At 39.9% G+C, this 18,145-nt stretch overlaps 1 protein-coding gene across 1 annotated transcript in view; it reads left to right on the top strand.

Moving 5' to 3' along the window:
• Nucleotides 1-18,145, top strand: part of SPTBN5 (spectrin beta, non-erythrocytic 5) — a 128,526-nt gene that overhangs the window by 75,095 nt on the left and 35,286 nt on the right. The window contains exons 35-38 of the mRNA XM_040066761.2: nucleotides 1,299-1,502; nucleotides 2,761-2,910; nucleotides 13,676-13,780; nucleotides 14,760-14,945. Coding sequence (XP_039922695.1) covers nucleotides 1,299-1,502; nucleotides 2,761-2,910; nucleotides 13,676-13,780; nucleotides 14,760-14,945 — 645 coding nt within the window. The remainder of the gene's footprint in view (nucleotides 1-1,298; nucleotides 1,503-2,760; nucleotides 2,911-13,675; nucleotides 13,781-14,759; nucleotides 14,946-18,145) is intronic.

The raw sequence follows: 18,145 nt of genomic DNA, 5'->3' as shown, positions 1-18,145 counted from the left end.
AGGACCACAGTCTTTTTAAAGAGTCATTTAGTAGCTGTGTTCACTGGCTTTAAAAAAGCAATATCTTGGCTTTAAAGTCAGGACCCCAAACTGGCCAGTTTTGATTTTGTGGTGCTTTTCTGTATTTTTTTTTCCTGGCTGTCTTTACAAAATTTTAATACTATGAACAAAAATCTATGGGTAAATTGGAGCAGCCAAGAATCTGTTTCCTTACATAGTTCTCATCAGCGAAAATGCCAGTGCCCATTTAAAGAAAAAAAATTTAGTTCTCTACAATAAAAGAGACTTTTTCTTCAGCATTTACTATAAATAAGAGTATTTTAAATATATTTTATCAACCTGAAACACCATTTACTACCTAAAAATTGAATCAACTAATCCAGACATAGTTAAACTATAACAAAATTTAATCATCATATGCAATCCCTTGGATATCCCTCACAGTCCTGTTTTTACCAACTAGCACGTAAGAGCAAAACTACTGCAGATTCAAATAAAATGCTTAAAGTAAGTGACTGCTGAATGTATAGAATCAAATGGAGAAAATGACATACAGAGAACATCAAGTTACTTTTACTTGCACAATTTTCTTCCATCAGAGTTAAAAAGTAATTTTACTCAGAGGTTTGTTTTAGCATTTGCATGCACATAATTGTTTCAGACATTTTAAGTTACTGCAAATATATTTATTGGTTCATCAGATTTTGAAAGCAAACTAGCATGACATACTTTTTCCTCCCAATCTCAGTCTTATAGTTCCACAAACCAAGAGCTGAATCTGTATACTTTATATGCTTATGCAATTTCTTCTGACCTGTGATTTACCCTTTCCCACTTCTATTAGAGTGCATTTGTTTTTCACCTGAAAATTCTCACTCTCATTTTAGAATATGTGCATAACCTAATTTTCAAACAGGCTTGTACTACCCAAAGCTTTCACAGAAATGTAGGATGATACTGGTTTATCCTTTATGAAGGAATAACATCAGAAAAGATTTTAAGAAAGATGGACTAAATGTCAATAAAGGATATCATGCTGTTACTGATGTGATATGACAAGTTGATTATGATTATGGTACTACAAACACTATCACAGTATATAGGAATTCCTGCAGTTGTGTTATCCACTCTTATAAAGTTCATAGAAATGTTGCAAGCACTAATTCCCTACATATTATTTATCTATGATTTTATATACCTATTATTCACTTAAAGTTGAAGAGTCACCCTAAGATTTTCCTGCCTGCTAACCTAAGCTTGAGCCCTAACCTCAATTTTCTTATTTTCTTGGGTTCCAGGTGTGGGACTACTTCTTATGGACAGCAGAAATAATAAGGGAAATGAGAGCCAAGGAGTCTATTCGGGACATATCTACTAGCAGCCTGAGACTCACGCAGCATCAGCAGCTCCTGGCAGAGATCGAAGCCCGAGAAGAGAAGTATGATCATGTTGTACAGCTAGGACAGTCCCTCTTGCAAGACGAGGAAATGCCATCAAAAGAGGTAATTGAAACTCCTCTGAGTTCAGTCATAGGTGTTCAGCACTGGACTCCAGTGTAACTATGATTCTATATTGTTTCACACTGTGAGATACAAAAAACCTGTACACTCACTTGTCCCTGTGCATGACCTACGTTTGCCTCAGTATGTTACCTACCTTGGGCACAAAAACATCTGTTCCATTTCTAAATTCAGCTGCAGATGTGTGGAGGCATCTCCTGAAGGTACCCTGCAGCAAAGCTGGCGTTTTTCAAGAAGGTCACCATGTTCTGAGCCATGGGGTCAAGTCTACCAACTTCCCAAACTGGATTTTCACACAAACGCTACACTTTGTGTTACAGAGTTGTACCGACACTGGAACAGCCGGGACAAAATCCTGTCAATCAAAAAATAAAAACACTCAAATGTATGAGAGAGTTTAAAGATTGATTGAAACATTTTCTGTAGAAAAGAATTACACTAGTAAAATACAACCCCTGGAAATGAAAAATTTAAATCAAAATGTCACTTTACTCAAGACAAATGTCTTCTAAGATTCTCACAGCATTTATTTCTTTTCCAGTACCTACCTGTTCATTTCTCCCCTGATAATTAATTAACTTATCTCTTGAATACCTTCAGAAAAAATGCAGAGTTTGTGCAAGTTACTCTTCCATCTCATCAAGCTATTTCCTAAAAAAATGTTGAATATTTCACTGTATGACTATGGTAACTAGAAATCTTGCTGACTGTAAAGTCCTTTGCCTGTAGAAAAAGGTAGGAAAAAATCATTCCTAGAAGGCCTGTGGATACACAATATTTGAAAGCTGAAGTTATATGAAGTCTAACCTTGTGGCATGAAATCACTGACTAGAAGAATTTGCTGTGTTGATAATTTATATTTTAGTACCTGTCATGTAAAAATTTGAAGTGCTATAATGGCACTCTTAAAGCTTAAAAATAATGAAGAATTAGGGTTTGATTCTAGAAGTCACACTTGAGAAACAGTTACCTTTCTTTGCTCTTGGTTTGGACTGCTGTATATGCTATGAGAAGCACTTCTCCATTGCAGAAATGAGGCACCCCTGATACCTCTCTGCCCAAAAAGCAGTGCTAGAACTTGTTCTACTTTTTTTTTTTTTTTTTTTTTTTTCCTGTTTGATATTTTTGCTGCAATTTAAAGGGATTATTCACCACCCAACTTAATCCTTTCTTCTCTCCATTTACCCGAATCATGGGACATAAAGACCAACACAAGTTTTTAATTGGAAATTTTGTTCAGATTCAACAGAAGCTACAGGCTTTGTTGGAAGAAAAGAAAAATGTATACAACGCATGGAAAGAGAAGAAAGAGTGGCTGGAGAAAATACACCAAGAACAAATGTTCTACAAGGATTGGGATCACCTCGACATGCTCCTGAACTCACAGGAGGTAAGGAAATTGTAAACTTGAAATAAGCAGTTAAAACTCTTCAAGCATGTAAACTCTTTCAACCTAAAAAGGGCACTATTGTTCAACTACAGCTTGAATTCCTTGTGCCTGTGTACAGACAAGACTGTCTCTTTTATTGGTATTGTTTGTGTTGTGGTATCATTTGGAGACTGTAGCAATGTGCAAGAAGCTCTCCTTTCTCGTGGGGCTTGGGTGTGGAGCAGAAACAAATAGATGATCCTTACCTGAAAGATAATTCACTGCAAATATACATAAGAGGGAACATATGAGTATCACAACAGAAGAGGGAGACAGGAGTCCAGTATTAGTCCACTTTACAAACAGACCTCAGCATGCCAGCTGCTTAACCACTGGAAAATTTTGTAGGATTCAAAGAGAAAGGAAATTGTAAAGAGGGTTTCAAGGGAGTTTACTATGCAAGTGTTGCTGGAAATCTCACCACAGGCTGAGTTACGCTGGGAAAATGCAATTAGTGGAAAATGGATGTCAGCAGTGTGAGTTAACACAACAAAGTGTATTGACTTCTCAGTTCTGCAAGGGCATTGATATGAGTGTGTAGAACAACAATAAAAGTATTTGTAAGGAGTATTAACTTCTGTTTGATGCAGTTGAGGAAAATAAACTAGTGAAAAAAGAGGGCAGATATAATCAATGCAAGGAGACAGAAGGATGTTCTTATTATCAGCATTTTGCAGCTCTTGAAATAGACTATTTTTTCACCATTATTGCATTATATTTTGTCTTTCTCGCACTTTCTTTAAAAGGTTCCAGTTCAAGACCTGGCATTTATTATTACAAAACAGACTGCAGTCACTCTGTAAATTCATGAATTGTTAGATTGCTGCAATTGTGTGGGGACCTGGCATGCAAACCACATCAATGGGTTGCAGGTTGCCAAACTGAAGGATTGACGCAATGCTGCAGGAGGTTGCAACTCTGGGTCATTTTTCATTAAGGAAAAATAATTCTTAATTCTCCAAGACCACTGACAGCAAAATATAATGGTTCGCATTTTGTGCTGAGCTCTGTTTTCCACCAGAGCTTTGCCACTGGCACTAAATCCTTTTGGAAACTGATGCTGAGCAGTGCCATGCAGTGATACATAAACCTTTGTGGCACATGGGCCTGGAGCTTTCTGCTTACTTCTTCCTTGAAGGAAATGCATGTCTGCATAATTCCTTATAATTGGTTCTTTTGGTAAGTGTGACCTGCATTCCGGAGTTTGTGACATGAAGCAGAGAGTTTCACATAGGTTCGGGTTTCTGGAGTAAAATATTACATAGTTCTGCCCACTATTTGTTGCTTATATAGCAAATGACATGATTTGCATTATCTATCTCAATTCCCTACCAAGCAGTGGTACATCATTGTTAAGCTCCTGCACAGGAGCTTATCAGGGAAAATGTAAATTCTACAAAAGTTTGGCCGTTGTATTTTTTTCTCTTTTCATCAAATCAATATCAGCCAACATGCAGAGGCACTATCACTACAGCATCTCCTTTGCTCTATGTAATCCAGGGATAAATGCGTAGGAAGCAACAGTGGGTAGCTGATTTTTTTGCCCCTCAGTTGCGAGTCCTGGTTACAAAAGTCTGTATTACTCATATGTGAAAGGGGAATGCGCCTGGCATTTCTGGTATGGCCCCAGCACTTTCTCTACAAGTAAATGATACTTCATATTACTTCTTTGTTCAGATGACTTTGCCATTGCCATAGGCTATGACATAGACTGCCACAAAAGGGGTGAGTGTTCATCAGAGGCTAGGTAGATTCTCCTGGCGGGATGCGAAACTCCAAGTTTCTTCAGCCGAAGCAAAGCCTGAGAATGAAGACTGTGACCTTGAGGACCCTGAAGCGCAGTTCTGTTTTCAGAATCAACTTCCCATAGTATCCTCTCTGTGAACTTCCAAGGAGTCTGGTGTTGAGTTTTCCTCACTGACACTAAGCATCCAAAGATGGAACAGTAAAGTGTGGATACTCAGCTGTCTCTTCCAACAGCTCTTCACACAGACCACACTTTTCAGTCAAGCTATCTTTTGCAGCTGCCACCATCTGCCATGTAGATCAAAACAAAAATTTTGACAGTGGAGTGATGTTCCTTAGTCACTACTTGGATTTCACTTTTCTGCTGTTGAAGAACTCTTGGAAGAGAAATCTATTCCTTTTGGATTGAACTCTGTTACTACTATATAAAGTTAAAATGTGGCTGCATAGTGATACAGACAAGCAGAATGATAGGAAAACAGTTTTTTCAAACATGTTTTTTTAAAAAAAACTCAGCCAAGGCGTCTGCTGAAGACTCTCATTTTCCCAGTGGGAATTTCATCATTTGCTGCTTTCAGAGAAGACAAAAGGAAACACACATTCAAAAAGGAGTCCTATCAGGCAAACAAAGAGAAGCTTGGACTATTTAATAGAAATAGAAATACAAATAGAAATCTCTCCAGCCTTTGCATTTCTTCTGACTTGTCCGTTTGAGCCAAGGCTCAGTTACACTCATTTCACTCCTTATGTCTGCAAAAGGTCTGTGTAAGGAGAGGTCATGATTCTTCAATCCTGTTTTGCCAGTACTTCATATGTCATAGACCAGAAGCAAGAAAGAGGGGAAGGAAAAAGGTGACAGAGGAATATTTTAAAATAAGAACTACTACTGAGAATTGCTCTTTCATTCACTGTCTGTGCCACTGTGACTGGTTTGACTATAAGCCAGTATCTTCTATTACATCCAAGTTACTTAAACCTTCAAAGGATTTCTGCAAAATATCATCTACCATTGTTCTGTGCTAAAGAAAATAGAGCACATGTGAAGAAAATTAGGAAAATATCTCTCTTTTCAATTGTTTTAATGAGTTCAGTTGTGCCATCAAATGGAACTTCTGTAGGAATCTCTTTTAAGAGTTGCAAACCGAGATCTCGTCATGCAGAATTCAATTAACAACTGAAAAAGGGAAAGAAGGAAAAAATCATTTTTGCTTTGAGCAGAAACTGTGTCCGATACTCTCTCCTCTCTGATCTTTTCACAGCAGCAGATCCATTGCTCAGGTTAGCTGCTTTGCTTTTTTTCACAGATGAAATAACAGCGAGTTTGCAGGCTGTCTCTGGCAGGCACTTTTGGCTCCCTCCTACTCTGTCTGCAGTCTCACTGTCAGAACACTCAGGGAGCAGAGCCGTATGCTCCGTAATTTATCTTTCAGCCCATCCCACACTCATATAACTGCAGACATGACAAGAGGTGGTAGCAGTTTTAGAAGAGCTGAGATTTTTTATTTTGAATGTGGATTTTTTTTCTTCGCATTTTTCTTCCTGGAGGATGTTTATTCATCTCTCATTCCTTTGCTTCAGAGGAAGAATGGAAATTTCCAGAGCCAAAGGAAAAAGGATTAGGACTTGGTTTTAAGCACAGGGGGAAAGGCAAGCTTCTGTGGCTTTGAATTTTGCATCATTTAGGACTAAGCTTCAGAATGTCATACAGGGACCATCGCTGCAAACCTTCATCTGCAACCTACGTCTCCACTGTGGAAGTGCTGCTCTCTTCCTGTAGAACAACCCCACCTCCTCCTTTTGAATCTGCTGTGCAGGACAGGCCTTTTCAAAGGATGCCAGTGCCATCTTGGCATCCTCCCAGTGGTCAGTCAGCTGCCGAGCTTGCTCCAGGAAATGCCATCTCACCACCCAGCAGTGTGTCTTACTGTTCAAGGCTAGATGTCATCCTGGCACACACAGACCAGAGGAAAGGTTTTAGGAGCACTAGTCACTGTGTCAGTCCTTCTGATGAGACATCCACGTGTTCCGGTGCTCGCAAGGATCCTTGGGGCCATGGATATGAGAAGTCTGGCACTCAGTCAACATCTGCATCTTACAAGCAATATTCGAAAAGAGAAAAAAATGTTCATCATATTTCCCCTGGAAAAAGTGATCCCTTGAAGCTTGCTCTATCTTTGCCCTCAGATATTCTTTCTTGCAAAGCTCCGTCAAGCTGGACATCACGCTTAAACATTGATCTGTCTGCTATTCCACCTGCTTCTATGTTCCACAGCAAAAATCTGCATGCATCCCTGGAACCTTGTGATTCACTGCCTCACCAACAAGGCTGTAGCCAGTGCAATGTGCAGATGTCAGACCTCCGCACTTCAATGAAGCTTTACATTTCAACATGCAGCTTGATGATAAAGCCTTTTCAAGCAGGTTCCCGCGGAAGCAGTCATGCTCATTCAAGCCTGCTCATGCCACAATTAGAGAAGGTGCCTGAAACTCCCTCTGCTCTTCCAACACGATCCCAGAAGCCAAAACAAGGTTTCTCTTCAGGTGGGTCACCAGCCCTTCAAATCACAAGATTTCATGTGACTTCCTCCAAGCATCCTGGCCTTCCCCAGCAGACTTTATCCAGAGATATATGGCTGTCCCCAGCTGTGCTGACTGGAAGAGAAAATTCAGCCAGTGGGACTGAGATCATGAGCAAGGATTTAAGTCCAGAGCTGATTGTCTTTCAGAACTACCCCTCATCTAGGCCAGAGTTTAGGAAGACTGAATGTGATGGTCTAATACCCGCTCACAAGGTTTCCAAGATCACCTTGATACTTGCCACTCCTTGGACTGCTATGCCTGTTCAGGTGGTAAGAGAATTTAGGAGAAGCCCAAGTCCAAGAATCTTTATAAAAACACTTGATTCTGATAGACCTGGTCCACCCTTTCACCCTATGGAGGTTGGGGCTGGCCTCTCTCTATCAGTGAACCCTGTTTGCTGCTCAGGATTGTTTTCTAGCCATTGGACAAGATCTGGTTTGAGGCCTTCCCAGGAAACATGCACTGTAAAAAGTGTGTGTCCTGACAACCTCGTGACAAACAGACCAGCTCGCACCACAGCTTCAGCTCGCAGAGACACAGAACATCCAGGGTGTCCATCTATCGCCGTCAACATCGCATCCTCTGGATCTGGGAGGAGAGTGGTGAAGATTTACATTCCATTCTAGGAACATCTGCAAACACAAGATACAAGCTGTGTTTAACCAAGCCATACAGATTTCTTTTTGTGTGCATCCTGCCATGTTCCAAGTCCCTAGAGATGACTTACAAGGTGATGGGAAAGCCAGTTGTGTTCTGCTTGTCACCAAGGCTGCAGCTACAGCTTGATCCATGCCGAGTGCAGATAAGGACTCTGCTCTAATCGACCAACTAACAAGAGTTTTATTTTAACCATTAGAATGCTGTTGTTAGCACAGCATGCAAAAGCTTACAGACGCTGCATGGTTGGGCCATTGTGCTCAGCACTTTGAAGATTTGAGACTTCATAGCCAAGAGCTGGTTTTCTTCTCTGCTAGGTTGGACTTGATGATCTCAAAGGTCTTTTCCAACCTAGTCAATTCTGTGATTCTGTTGTCAGTCTGGGACCCGGAAAAAATCCTCCGTGTAGTCTTTCTTAGCTCTTTTCTGTTTCACTGTTTTCATTTCCTTACTTGTCAAATTATGCTACATTTCTAAATGGTTAATTCCTGGGTTTGTAACTTTAAAAGCAAGGCTTGCTTTCAAAAGCCAAAGTATTCAAGTATGTAGGAAGAAATCACTTTTTTCCCCGTCGTAGAAAAGGAGAGGTACCACCCTTTCCTGAGGGAAACAAAGGGAATTTAATGTCCACAGCACATCAAATTTGGATATCCCAGCAAAGTTTCTAGCAGTGAAACTATGGGGAGTTTCAGAGGAATTTATTCTGGTTTCAGATAAATGTTTCATAAGTAAATATTTAAATGATGATGTTGTATGGGTGTAAGATTGTGGTCTAACACCTAATGCTTGCAGGATAAGGATCAATACTGTGAATTTTGAAGAAGGAGGAAACAGATGTGAGGAAGCTACCATAGCAGTTATCAGAAAAACACCAGTTTCATCTCTGTGTTTTTCCCATAGATGCTTCCAGTATCAGATATATTCTTATGACAAGGAGAGAGCATGCAGTGGGGAGAGGGAAGAAAATTTTAAACGCAATCAGCATTAGAATTTTGCATATAGATGGTGAGAACAGATGCCAATAATACAGAAGTGTCTGTATGATAGAAAAGAATGTATGTTTTCTTTTTATAAACAAGCTGAGTGTTGTGATTATAGTATGATACCTTCTTATAACTTTTACTGAAATGAAACATAGTAAAACATTTTTGTGAACCTTATATAATCATGGTATCAAGAACATTTACTTACTTTGCTAAAGCAAAATTCATATTATTTTCGTTACTATTTCTAGTATTTACTTGTATCAGAATTAAGTCAAATCAAACTTTATTCTTCTCTGTCTCGGCAGATAGTTTGGACTTGCTTACATGCTTTAAGTTAAGGTTTTAAAAACTGATAATAATCTGGACATTTAGTACATGGTTAGAGCAGAAAGATTTTTCTGTGGCATTCTTGCAATCTCAGCAGCAAGCCCATGGCAGGCAGTGAGGGGCAAAATCTGTGGAGCTTGTTATACTGTGAAGAGCGAAAGCAGATGAAGGAGGTGGATTTGCACAAATACCTAAAATACATTTTATTCTAGAGAAATAAAAACTCCTCTTCTTGGAATACAAACTTCTTTTGGGGCTGTGTAATTTTCCAGTGTACGTAACTGTGAAGTTGTGGCATTGAGAGAACATAGTTATGATAGTGACTGAACTGTTTCACTCAGTATTTCTCCAAAAGCTAGAGCTGGCAGATGCTGTCACACAACTGTGTAAATAGTATTGGCTTATTTTAAATTATTTTTTAAATAGGACCTTGTTTTTAATTTTGCATTAGCTTGTATGAAAGAGGTCTTTCTGGCAGCAGCTATGCAATTAACTCAGAAATAAGGAAAAACTCCAGTTCAGTAGGGTTAAAATTTCTGTTTCTGTGCTTTACATTTTTCATAACTTGAAAATTTATTCCAGAAAATCTCAGAAATCTTAAAAATCATTTTGTGGTTTTAAGCATCTTTGGAAGTCTTCACTTAAAAAGGAATCTATTTTATGGTGAGTGGCCAAGACTTTCATTCTTTTTGTGGCTGAATATTAAATTCCCAATGATGAGCCATGATTCCTAATAGAAACAAACTTGAAAGAAACTTTATATCTGATGTACTCTGTGGGAGACCCTGGGGGGTTACCTGAGGAGGGCTGTGCAATGTTTTGCACTTGAAATCAATGTGTCTCATTCAGAGCAGGAGTTGGGAGACCTGTCTAAAAGTGTGCCAAAAAGCGAGGTAATTGGCAACAGGCCAGTGTTGTGGCATGGAAGTAAATTTTTGTTCTGCTTTCAGTGGTATAACAAGTGTTTAAATGAAAAAAAAAGTTGTGGTTCTAATTAGAGCAATGGCTGTCATAAGATTTCTCTGCAAAAGATAAATGGAAAACGTTTACCTCAGCAGCTCTGCAGGCAGCAGCACTCATGGTGCTATAGGGCTGCTCTCCTCCGAGCACCTTGCCATTGCCTCCCCTGCAAAGTATGCAGCCACTTCCCTTTCACAGAAATTTTCTTTCTGAGCACAAGTTTTCCTACTCAGTGTCAAAACCTTGGTTGCCAAGAGCACTTGCAACAGACATCTACTTGGAGGACTTAGTCCAAAGCTTTCAGTAATCAGGAGGACTTTTTCCCACTGCTGTAACATCCAAAAGAATTGAGCTTTCAATTCGTTTGTGCTCTGGGGATTTCAGTGGGAGCTAGGAACTGAGATCTCCAGTGGCAGCTGCTTATGAGTCACCACCCCACACCCCTGCTCTCAGATGTCTCTGTTCTCTTTCTCTAAGGAAAATAACCATCTTTACCAGTAGATGTCCCTTGCCTTTTTCTTCCATCAGAGATATATGAGCAGGAAAACTAATAGCTGACCCTTTCTTCAGGTATCAGTTTCACTGCTAGCAGTTACTAAATAGAAGTCCTGGAGGTAAATCTTTTTTGACCAGAAATGGTAGATAACCCACAAAACATATCAGGAAGCTAAAGAATTTTTAAAGCAGGGTTTAAAACACCAGACTAGAGATGCAGCATGTGGCTTTATGTTTGTGTTAGCAGCAGTGGTGTAAATACAGATGGTAATTTTAAGTGGTTTAATAAAGCATTACAGTAAATAGACCTGGAGCTGACACATTTTTCTTCAAAAGAACAAACTAAATCTAATAACACTCTAAAAAAACACCTCTCTCATCATTTCATGCGCTTGATGAGTAGGATGGATCAAAGGATTAAGGTTTGAATGACAGAGTGTCTGGTGGGGGCTGTGTGTAACATGCAGAGGCATAGCAGAGGCATTAATGTATTTCTTCAGACATTCTGGTGAATTATGGGCCAGACGTGCTATAAACTTAGGCCTGTTGTACGGTGACCTTTCTTTCTTCTTGACTGCAATTACTGTGATGGGAATGGATTAGCACAGAACAATTTGAAAATCTGGCCTGGGCATGATATTTATCTGTGCACTTTTCCATATATGCAAAATATTCACAGCCCAAAAATGGGCCAGAACATCAGGCCAAATCTGGCTGTCAGTCCTCTAATCCACAGCCACCAAGGAGGGCTGAGTGGTGGCAGCTGTAAAACAGTCCATCGAGCAGCTGAAGGTCAAGCATCAAGGCAAGGTAGTGGCTGAAATATGAGGCCAGTCCAAGGCCATCAGGGCAGGATCAGTGCACCTCAATGCAGCTCAGGGGGGACTGATGTCCAGAGCTGAGCCTCAGAGAGATTCCCAGATCCATCCAGGGCCTGTTAGTGCAGTCAGACCCTGGCAAGTAGGTGTGGATTACCCTGCACACCTGTTCAAACTTGGGGAGCCTCTCCCGCAGAAGATGCACTGTGGGGTTAACCAGTCGTCCAGAGAATGAACATTATGGCTGGTCTTCTAAAGTAGCTGTCAAAGAACATCTTTTCACTCTTATAAAAAACACCCTGTAAGACTCCTACAGGACTGTGATGTTTTGCAAAGCAAGATTGACCTCTCTAGATATTTTTTTTCCTGTGCACATCTATGGCTTAAAGGCACAGATTTACCAATGTCCTTTACTAGTCCTTTTCCAAAATGTTTAGCAGCTGTGCTGTTTCACTGATTCTGTTCTCTTTCTTTCCTGCCTCTTAATCCTTTCACACTGTATAATTGATTTCAAATCCTTCTACCACCTCTGTTAATTGCACTTTACCCAAGCAAAGTTGCTGGTTGGCATTTCTCATCCTTGTCCGAAGACTTGTGATTCCATTAGCTCACAAAATGGATTACACATTACACACTGATGATAAATGCAGTCCCTCACAGCAGTCTGATTTCCCAAAGTCTGTCCAGTAGTCACTTCAGTGTGAACCTTCTCCGTGGGTAGTTTTTGTTCATGGCCCATCAGAGCCTGTAACTGGGAATTTTATTCTGCTGTTGTAGAATCACTGAATGAGAAAAGAGCCTGTGGGCAATTACATCCAATAGAAAGGAATAAATTCCTCTCAACATGCAGAAAAGCATAGTTTTTTCTTGATAATAGATAACTGTATTCTTTATTCTTTTGCATTTGGCAAAAATGAATATAACGGAATATATGAGACAATAATTGGGCAATAACTTTTCTTACCACCAGAACAGAGTAAGGGAACACTGCCATGTCTTTGAGACATGTGTGAATTAGTTGGAAAATATACACACTCGCACAGTTTTAAAAGGTGCAGAGGTCAGATTCCTTAAAACCACATTTGTTATCTTGGACTAAAGTCTTTCTACATCAGAGATTGGCAGAACAGGCAGTAAATAAAATCAGTGCAGGTAAGTTGGAATGATGGCCTGAAAAAATGACAGATGTAATGCACTTGGTACAGGTGCAAGCTATGACATCTTTTCAGGATCAATCAGCTGCATAAGTACAAGATGGGCAGAAGCTGGTCTGACATCTGTTCTTCTGAAAAGTTTCTGGAAGCTCATAGTGAATTTGAGGTGATCTTGGGTTCATGGCACTGTATAAAAGACAAGCTCTATATACAGGCACATGCTGAAGATTGCAGCTTGAAAGGCATTCTGCTGACTTCACAACCATCGCTCTGGCAGCCTTATTGCTTATTGGCACTTGTTACATCAAGTCTCAAAATGAGTGGAAATGGAGAAAACCCAGAGGAGAACAATAAGAATAATCAGAATCAAAAAGACATAGCTGTTTGAATGGAATGATTGTGGAATGATTGATCAGATCACTGTTGTTTCAGCCTAAAGAGGACAGAAATCCCAGTATGCAAAAGGTCTGTAAACATGCACAAGGCTGAAGCAAACATAACAGGAACAATCTCCTGAGCGTGAAGAAGAAGGCAGTACGGAACTAGGTGCAGCTATAGCCATGCATTTTCAGGCTAGATGTTTGGGAAATCCTGCTAATGGCTGAAGTAATAAAGCGCTGGTTTAAGTTCCCCAGCCAGGCTGCAAAGTCTCTGTTATGGGAACTCTTCTAAGAAGGGATCATATGGACATCTGTCAGACATGACAGTGATCTTGCTTGGGATTACAAGGATGGCTTGGACCTCTGGAATTCACTGCCTTGTGACTTAGTCATTGTGATAAGGACTGACCGCTCACTTTCCTTAACTAGACCTGTTAATGCTTCTCTTTCTTGCTCAAGACCGTGGACTTCTAATCATTAATTTCTAGCTTCTGTTGCCTCCTGTTCCTTTTTTCCCTCTCTAGTGTAGTCTTAGCAGCAGAGTTAATACTTCTTCTTCCTTTTATGAATCAAGATTGTGGGATAATGAATTCACTGAGAAAAATAATAAACTTTTTTTATAGGTTTATTTGAAAAGCAGTGACCTCGGAAGGTCTGTGGATGAAGTAGAGCAACTGATAAGGAAACACGAGGCTTTTGAGAAGCTTCTGGCAACACAGGATGAGAAGGTAAAAAAATAAACAACAAATATTCTACCAACTAGAATTCTATGAGCTAAAATTATACATATACTTTTTTTTAATATGGTGACATTCTGAATTGGTGACAGGTGTGAAATGCCTGATACACTTGAACAAAAGATAAAATGGGGAAGCTGAGGGAAATATGGAGAACAAATGTCAAAACAGTCCATGCCCAAGTCCTCGCAACAGATAGGGAAACCACTCAGTATGGGGGACTTACAAGAAGAAATATTTAAAGCAGGCCATATTGTATTATGGATATCAGAAGTTTCTGGGTTTTTTCATTAAAAAAAAGTGACCTTTAAAAAAAGTAAAATAGAGTAGGTATTTTACAAAATGCAGTAGGTATTTTGACATTAACAAAAAGTTGTCAAATTACTTAAAAATGCATTTGGTATACAACAGCTGTACCAAATGGGCAGATTCTCTGCACCTTTGCAATAGATACTGAATTGCCCACCTGTGTGTAAAGGAATCTGTCTGGATGGTGGCCACTGCTGTAGTCACCCAGGCTAGGTCTAAACTTAAATCTGTGGCTCTGCCTGGGTTCCCCAGAATGAATTCCCAGGACTCTTGCTAGCTCCCTGCCAGACTGATTGCTCATTTTGAGCGCTACATTACATTTCTAGTTTCCAGAAAGCAATAAAATCTGAGCAGCCATGGATGTCACACTTGCTCCATGATTCCTTGCACTGGATAATCAGTGGCATAGGGACTCCTGAAGCTACAACTTTAATTAATTTATGTAGCCAGGATGTACCATGGAGTCCAATGACAGTAATGTCATAGATGTAACATAGTACAGGCTGGGGGGGAATGTTGGTTAACTTGTCCCTGCTGTTCTTGGTTCATTACAGAAAAAGAAAAAAAAAAACCATAATATTTTAGCTATGAAAGGAGCTTCATTTTGTTTCTTTCACACCACTTGGAAGCATAAGTAATTTCAGATCTGTTGCCTCCTCAGATGATGTCTCTTCAAGAACAGGCAAGCAGGTTGGAAAAGGCTGATGGACTGGTAGGGCAAAAGATGCAGCACAAACTGGATGTCATTCATGAGAGGAAGCGTCAGATCAGGGATCTGTCCCAGAGCAGGAAAGAGAAGCTGCAGACTGCCCTTCTTCTGGCACTTTTCTACCAAAACTTGGAAGAGGTAAGAGGGTTTTAGACTGGGATGGGGGATGTAAAGCAGAGGAACCTTCTACCTCTATTGGATGAAGCGCTCATTCTTGCCAGACATTATTAGGGGGATGGATGATCTACTCTGGTGTGGCAGCTCCTGCCACACTCACGCAAATGATGCTTCAACACCATTCCGGTTACTATACTATTATTGTGGCATTTTGCCCATTGCAGCCACTTCATTCATCAAAAACTCTGCTAAAATAAAACAGCTGAAAGGAAAACTGCAAGCTAATACATATTTTTCTTTTGGTAGGAAAGAAAATGTATTTCAAATCAGGATGAACACAAAGTGGGAAGCATTATGGCCTGAGCACCAAGCTTTGTTAATGGGTGTTCATTGAAGGCCTCCAAAACACTGCTGTGACTCAGCATAGCTCTTGAGCTACTGTAGGCTGGCCTCTGCAGAACATGCCGGTCTCTGTTTGTCGCCTGTTCTGGCCTTAGCCCTGTAACTGAGTAGCTCTGCTCAGTCACTACTGTTGGAAAGGCAAACTAGGTCAGCCTCTCAAAGGGCAGCACATGTGTGACTGAGAACTGTGCTGGCATAAACAAGAGCACACAGACCCAGGGGCACATTTTCAAGCACTCTCACTGGTCTGGTATCCCCCGCTTCTGCTGCTGTGCCCCATGGAATGCCCTCAATGGTTTACAAAACCAGAGCTCTTCTTTTCCTTTTCTTCCTTATTTTTTCTTTTTTTTCTTTTTTTTTTTTTCCCTCTTCATTTTTCTTTTAATTAAGTTTATCATAAATTATTTATACACCCAAATATTTACTTGCATTATTTGGTTATACTTTTACTATCCCAGGGTAGGAAAGTAATGAAAATCCACTGCTAAGGACCTGTCCACCTTTTGGACTGGCAGAGGGAAGTGGATGGACTGGATGGTGCATTGCACAGGGGTTATAATTTCAAAATAGCAATTTCCCAAAATCCTCTTGGTAGAGAAATTGTCAATGTCCTTCTAGAGAAACAAACAACCCCTTAGGTAGGAATACTTATGCATTTCTTTCCATCTCTCTGTAATTTCAAATCAGTGCTGGGGCTGAGTCCCCCTTCAGTCTTGAATCACACACTTAGAGCACAAGATTTGGCCCTGCATAGTGAAGAACATTTCCCTATTCTCATCCTCTTTCTCCACATAAATTCAGCCAAGAGTTGTTTGGGGAGTTTTTGCTCTTAGGTTACGTGCTCCTTTACCTCACCAACCTAGAATCATTGCCTACTGCTGTAGAATGTGAATGTCATCAAGGAATTAAAAACCAAAAATCTTACAGTAATGACTTTCTTTCTCTTTGTTGGATAGAATGGAATATTTAATTTGATTTTAATTATATTCTGGGTGTGTACAGGTTCATGTATGAGAATGGTCCCACAGGAATATTAAATTTGGAGATGAGTTTTGAGTTTGGCTGTGAAATCAATGTGGTCATTGCTTATTCTTACTTACTAAGAGAACACGGCCCATAGCTCAGGTCCCACTCCCCTGAATACTTTCTGTCCTGCAAACATGTTCAAATGATTCAATTCAAAGGAATTTCTATTAATCAAACAGAATTTTTTGTTCAGCAGAAAACAGTGATCACTGTCATCATTAAAATTCTTCTAGTTACTCTCTAGAAGCAATTACATAGGGAAGTACACACATTATTACAATGACCCACAATAATTAAGAGATCATGTGCACTTTATGAAATAAAACTCACTCTTGTACAGTAGATACGTGATGCTTTTGTCTCACGGAAAGAAGTGAGACAGACATACAGACTACCCTATTGCCAAAAAGTCTGTAGCACAGTGTTAATCTGGAAGGCAAATGAGCAAGTTGCTACTTGGAAATATGTGTATTTAAGTTACAGCAGAGGGAATATTATAAAGTAAAAAGTTTTGACTTCTCAAGCTGGCTCTGGGTTTTAATGCTGACTCTGAAATTTGCTCATGATATTAGTAATACTTCCTTTCCCTTTCACCCTGTACATAAGAATAGAAAACCATTTACATCTTTATCTCAGGGGAATGAGAGAGAGAATCATTTATACACCCAAATGTTAACTTGTATTATCTGTTTATACCATCACTTGTTATCCCTAGATGTTTGGAGCAGGCACATACCTTTATATGCTTTGCATTCTTCTGTCATTAAAAAAATCAGTGTAATTTACCATTTGTACTCACGAGGTTACAGTAACTGATATATTGAAAGAGTAAGTTTCTAAATTGGTAGTGCCCACATTTTTATGGCTGTCATAGAAATAAGTCTGATCTTGTGCCTATACTGAGCATAACACTAGTTTTTCTGTTGTCTTCAATGAAGTGAAAATGGCTACCCAGACAAACATTTAATCTTTCCATAGAAAGATCTTGGGAAAACAGATCACATCTGAATGTGGGCATGAGGCCAGGAGAAGGATCCCTCACTCTCTAGAGCCATCTTAAACAAGCCTTAAAATAAACCAAGGCATTAAGAGTGCAGATGTTCAGTCTGTCATTAAAGCCACTGCTTCTAATTAAAAAGTAGGAGACAAATCAACCTTAAAGTCGTTTTATCCTGGGGATCGGTTTGTTTCTCGTTCCAACTGTATGGATGAGTCTCCCATTCAGATGAAGAGTCACTCGAGTGACACTGAAGCACAAATGTGTGGCTGGGAATGGGAGAGAGCCATGGAGGAGGGTGTTGGAAATTAAAGCAGCACATGACAATGCGTAGCCCTGGCCACGTTTGACGTGGCCTGTTTGAGTCTCTGACCGTGCTTTGGAGGGAAACAGCTTCTGGAGAGCACACTGCTAGTGAGAGCTATTTCTGTTGTTGTTTATAGAATCTCAGCAGCTGAAACAACATTTCAAATCATTCATTAACAGAGAAAATCCTCCAGCTGACAAGTCTGGTGTGCACGTAGTGCACGGTTCCACAAGGGCAGCCAAGATATCCTGGAACTAATAAAGCTGCCCTTCAATTTGCAGCTCTTGTGTTGTCAAAACATTACATTACTTCAGTGCTCTGAGGAAAACAGGATCAGTTACAATATTATGCCAAGTGTTCAGGTCCCAGTGTTTTGATGGATAGAAAATATCTCCTTCAGTGCTAAGAGCTGAAGTTCAGCAGAACCTAAAGAAAATTGTAGGAAAATTGCTATCCTATTCTTCATTTTATCCTGCATACATTAAAACC

The sequence above is a fragment of the Hirundo rustica genome, chromosome 6, assembly GCF_015227805.2.
Source record: "Hirundo rustica isolate bHirRus1 chromosome 6, bHirRus1.pri.v3, whole genome shotgun sequence".
Taxonomy (NCBI): domain Eukaryota; kingdom Metazoa; phylum Chordata; class Aves; order Passeriformes; family Hirundinidae; genus Hirundo; species Hirundo rustica.
Note: the sequence above shows the minus strand (reverse complement) of the source record. Positions and strands in the feature narration are given on the sequence as shown.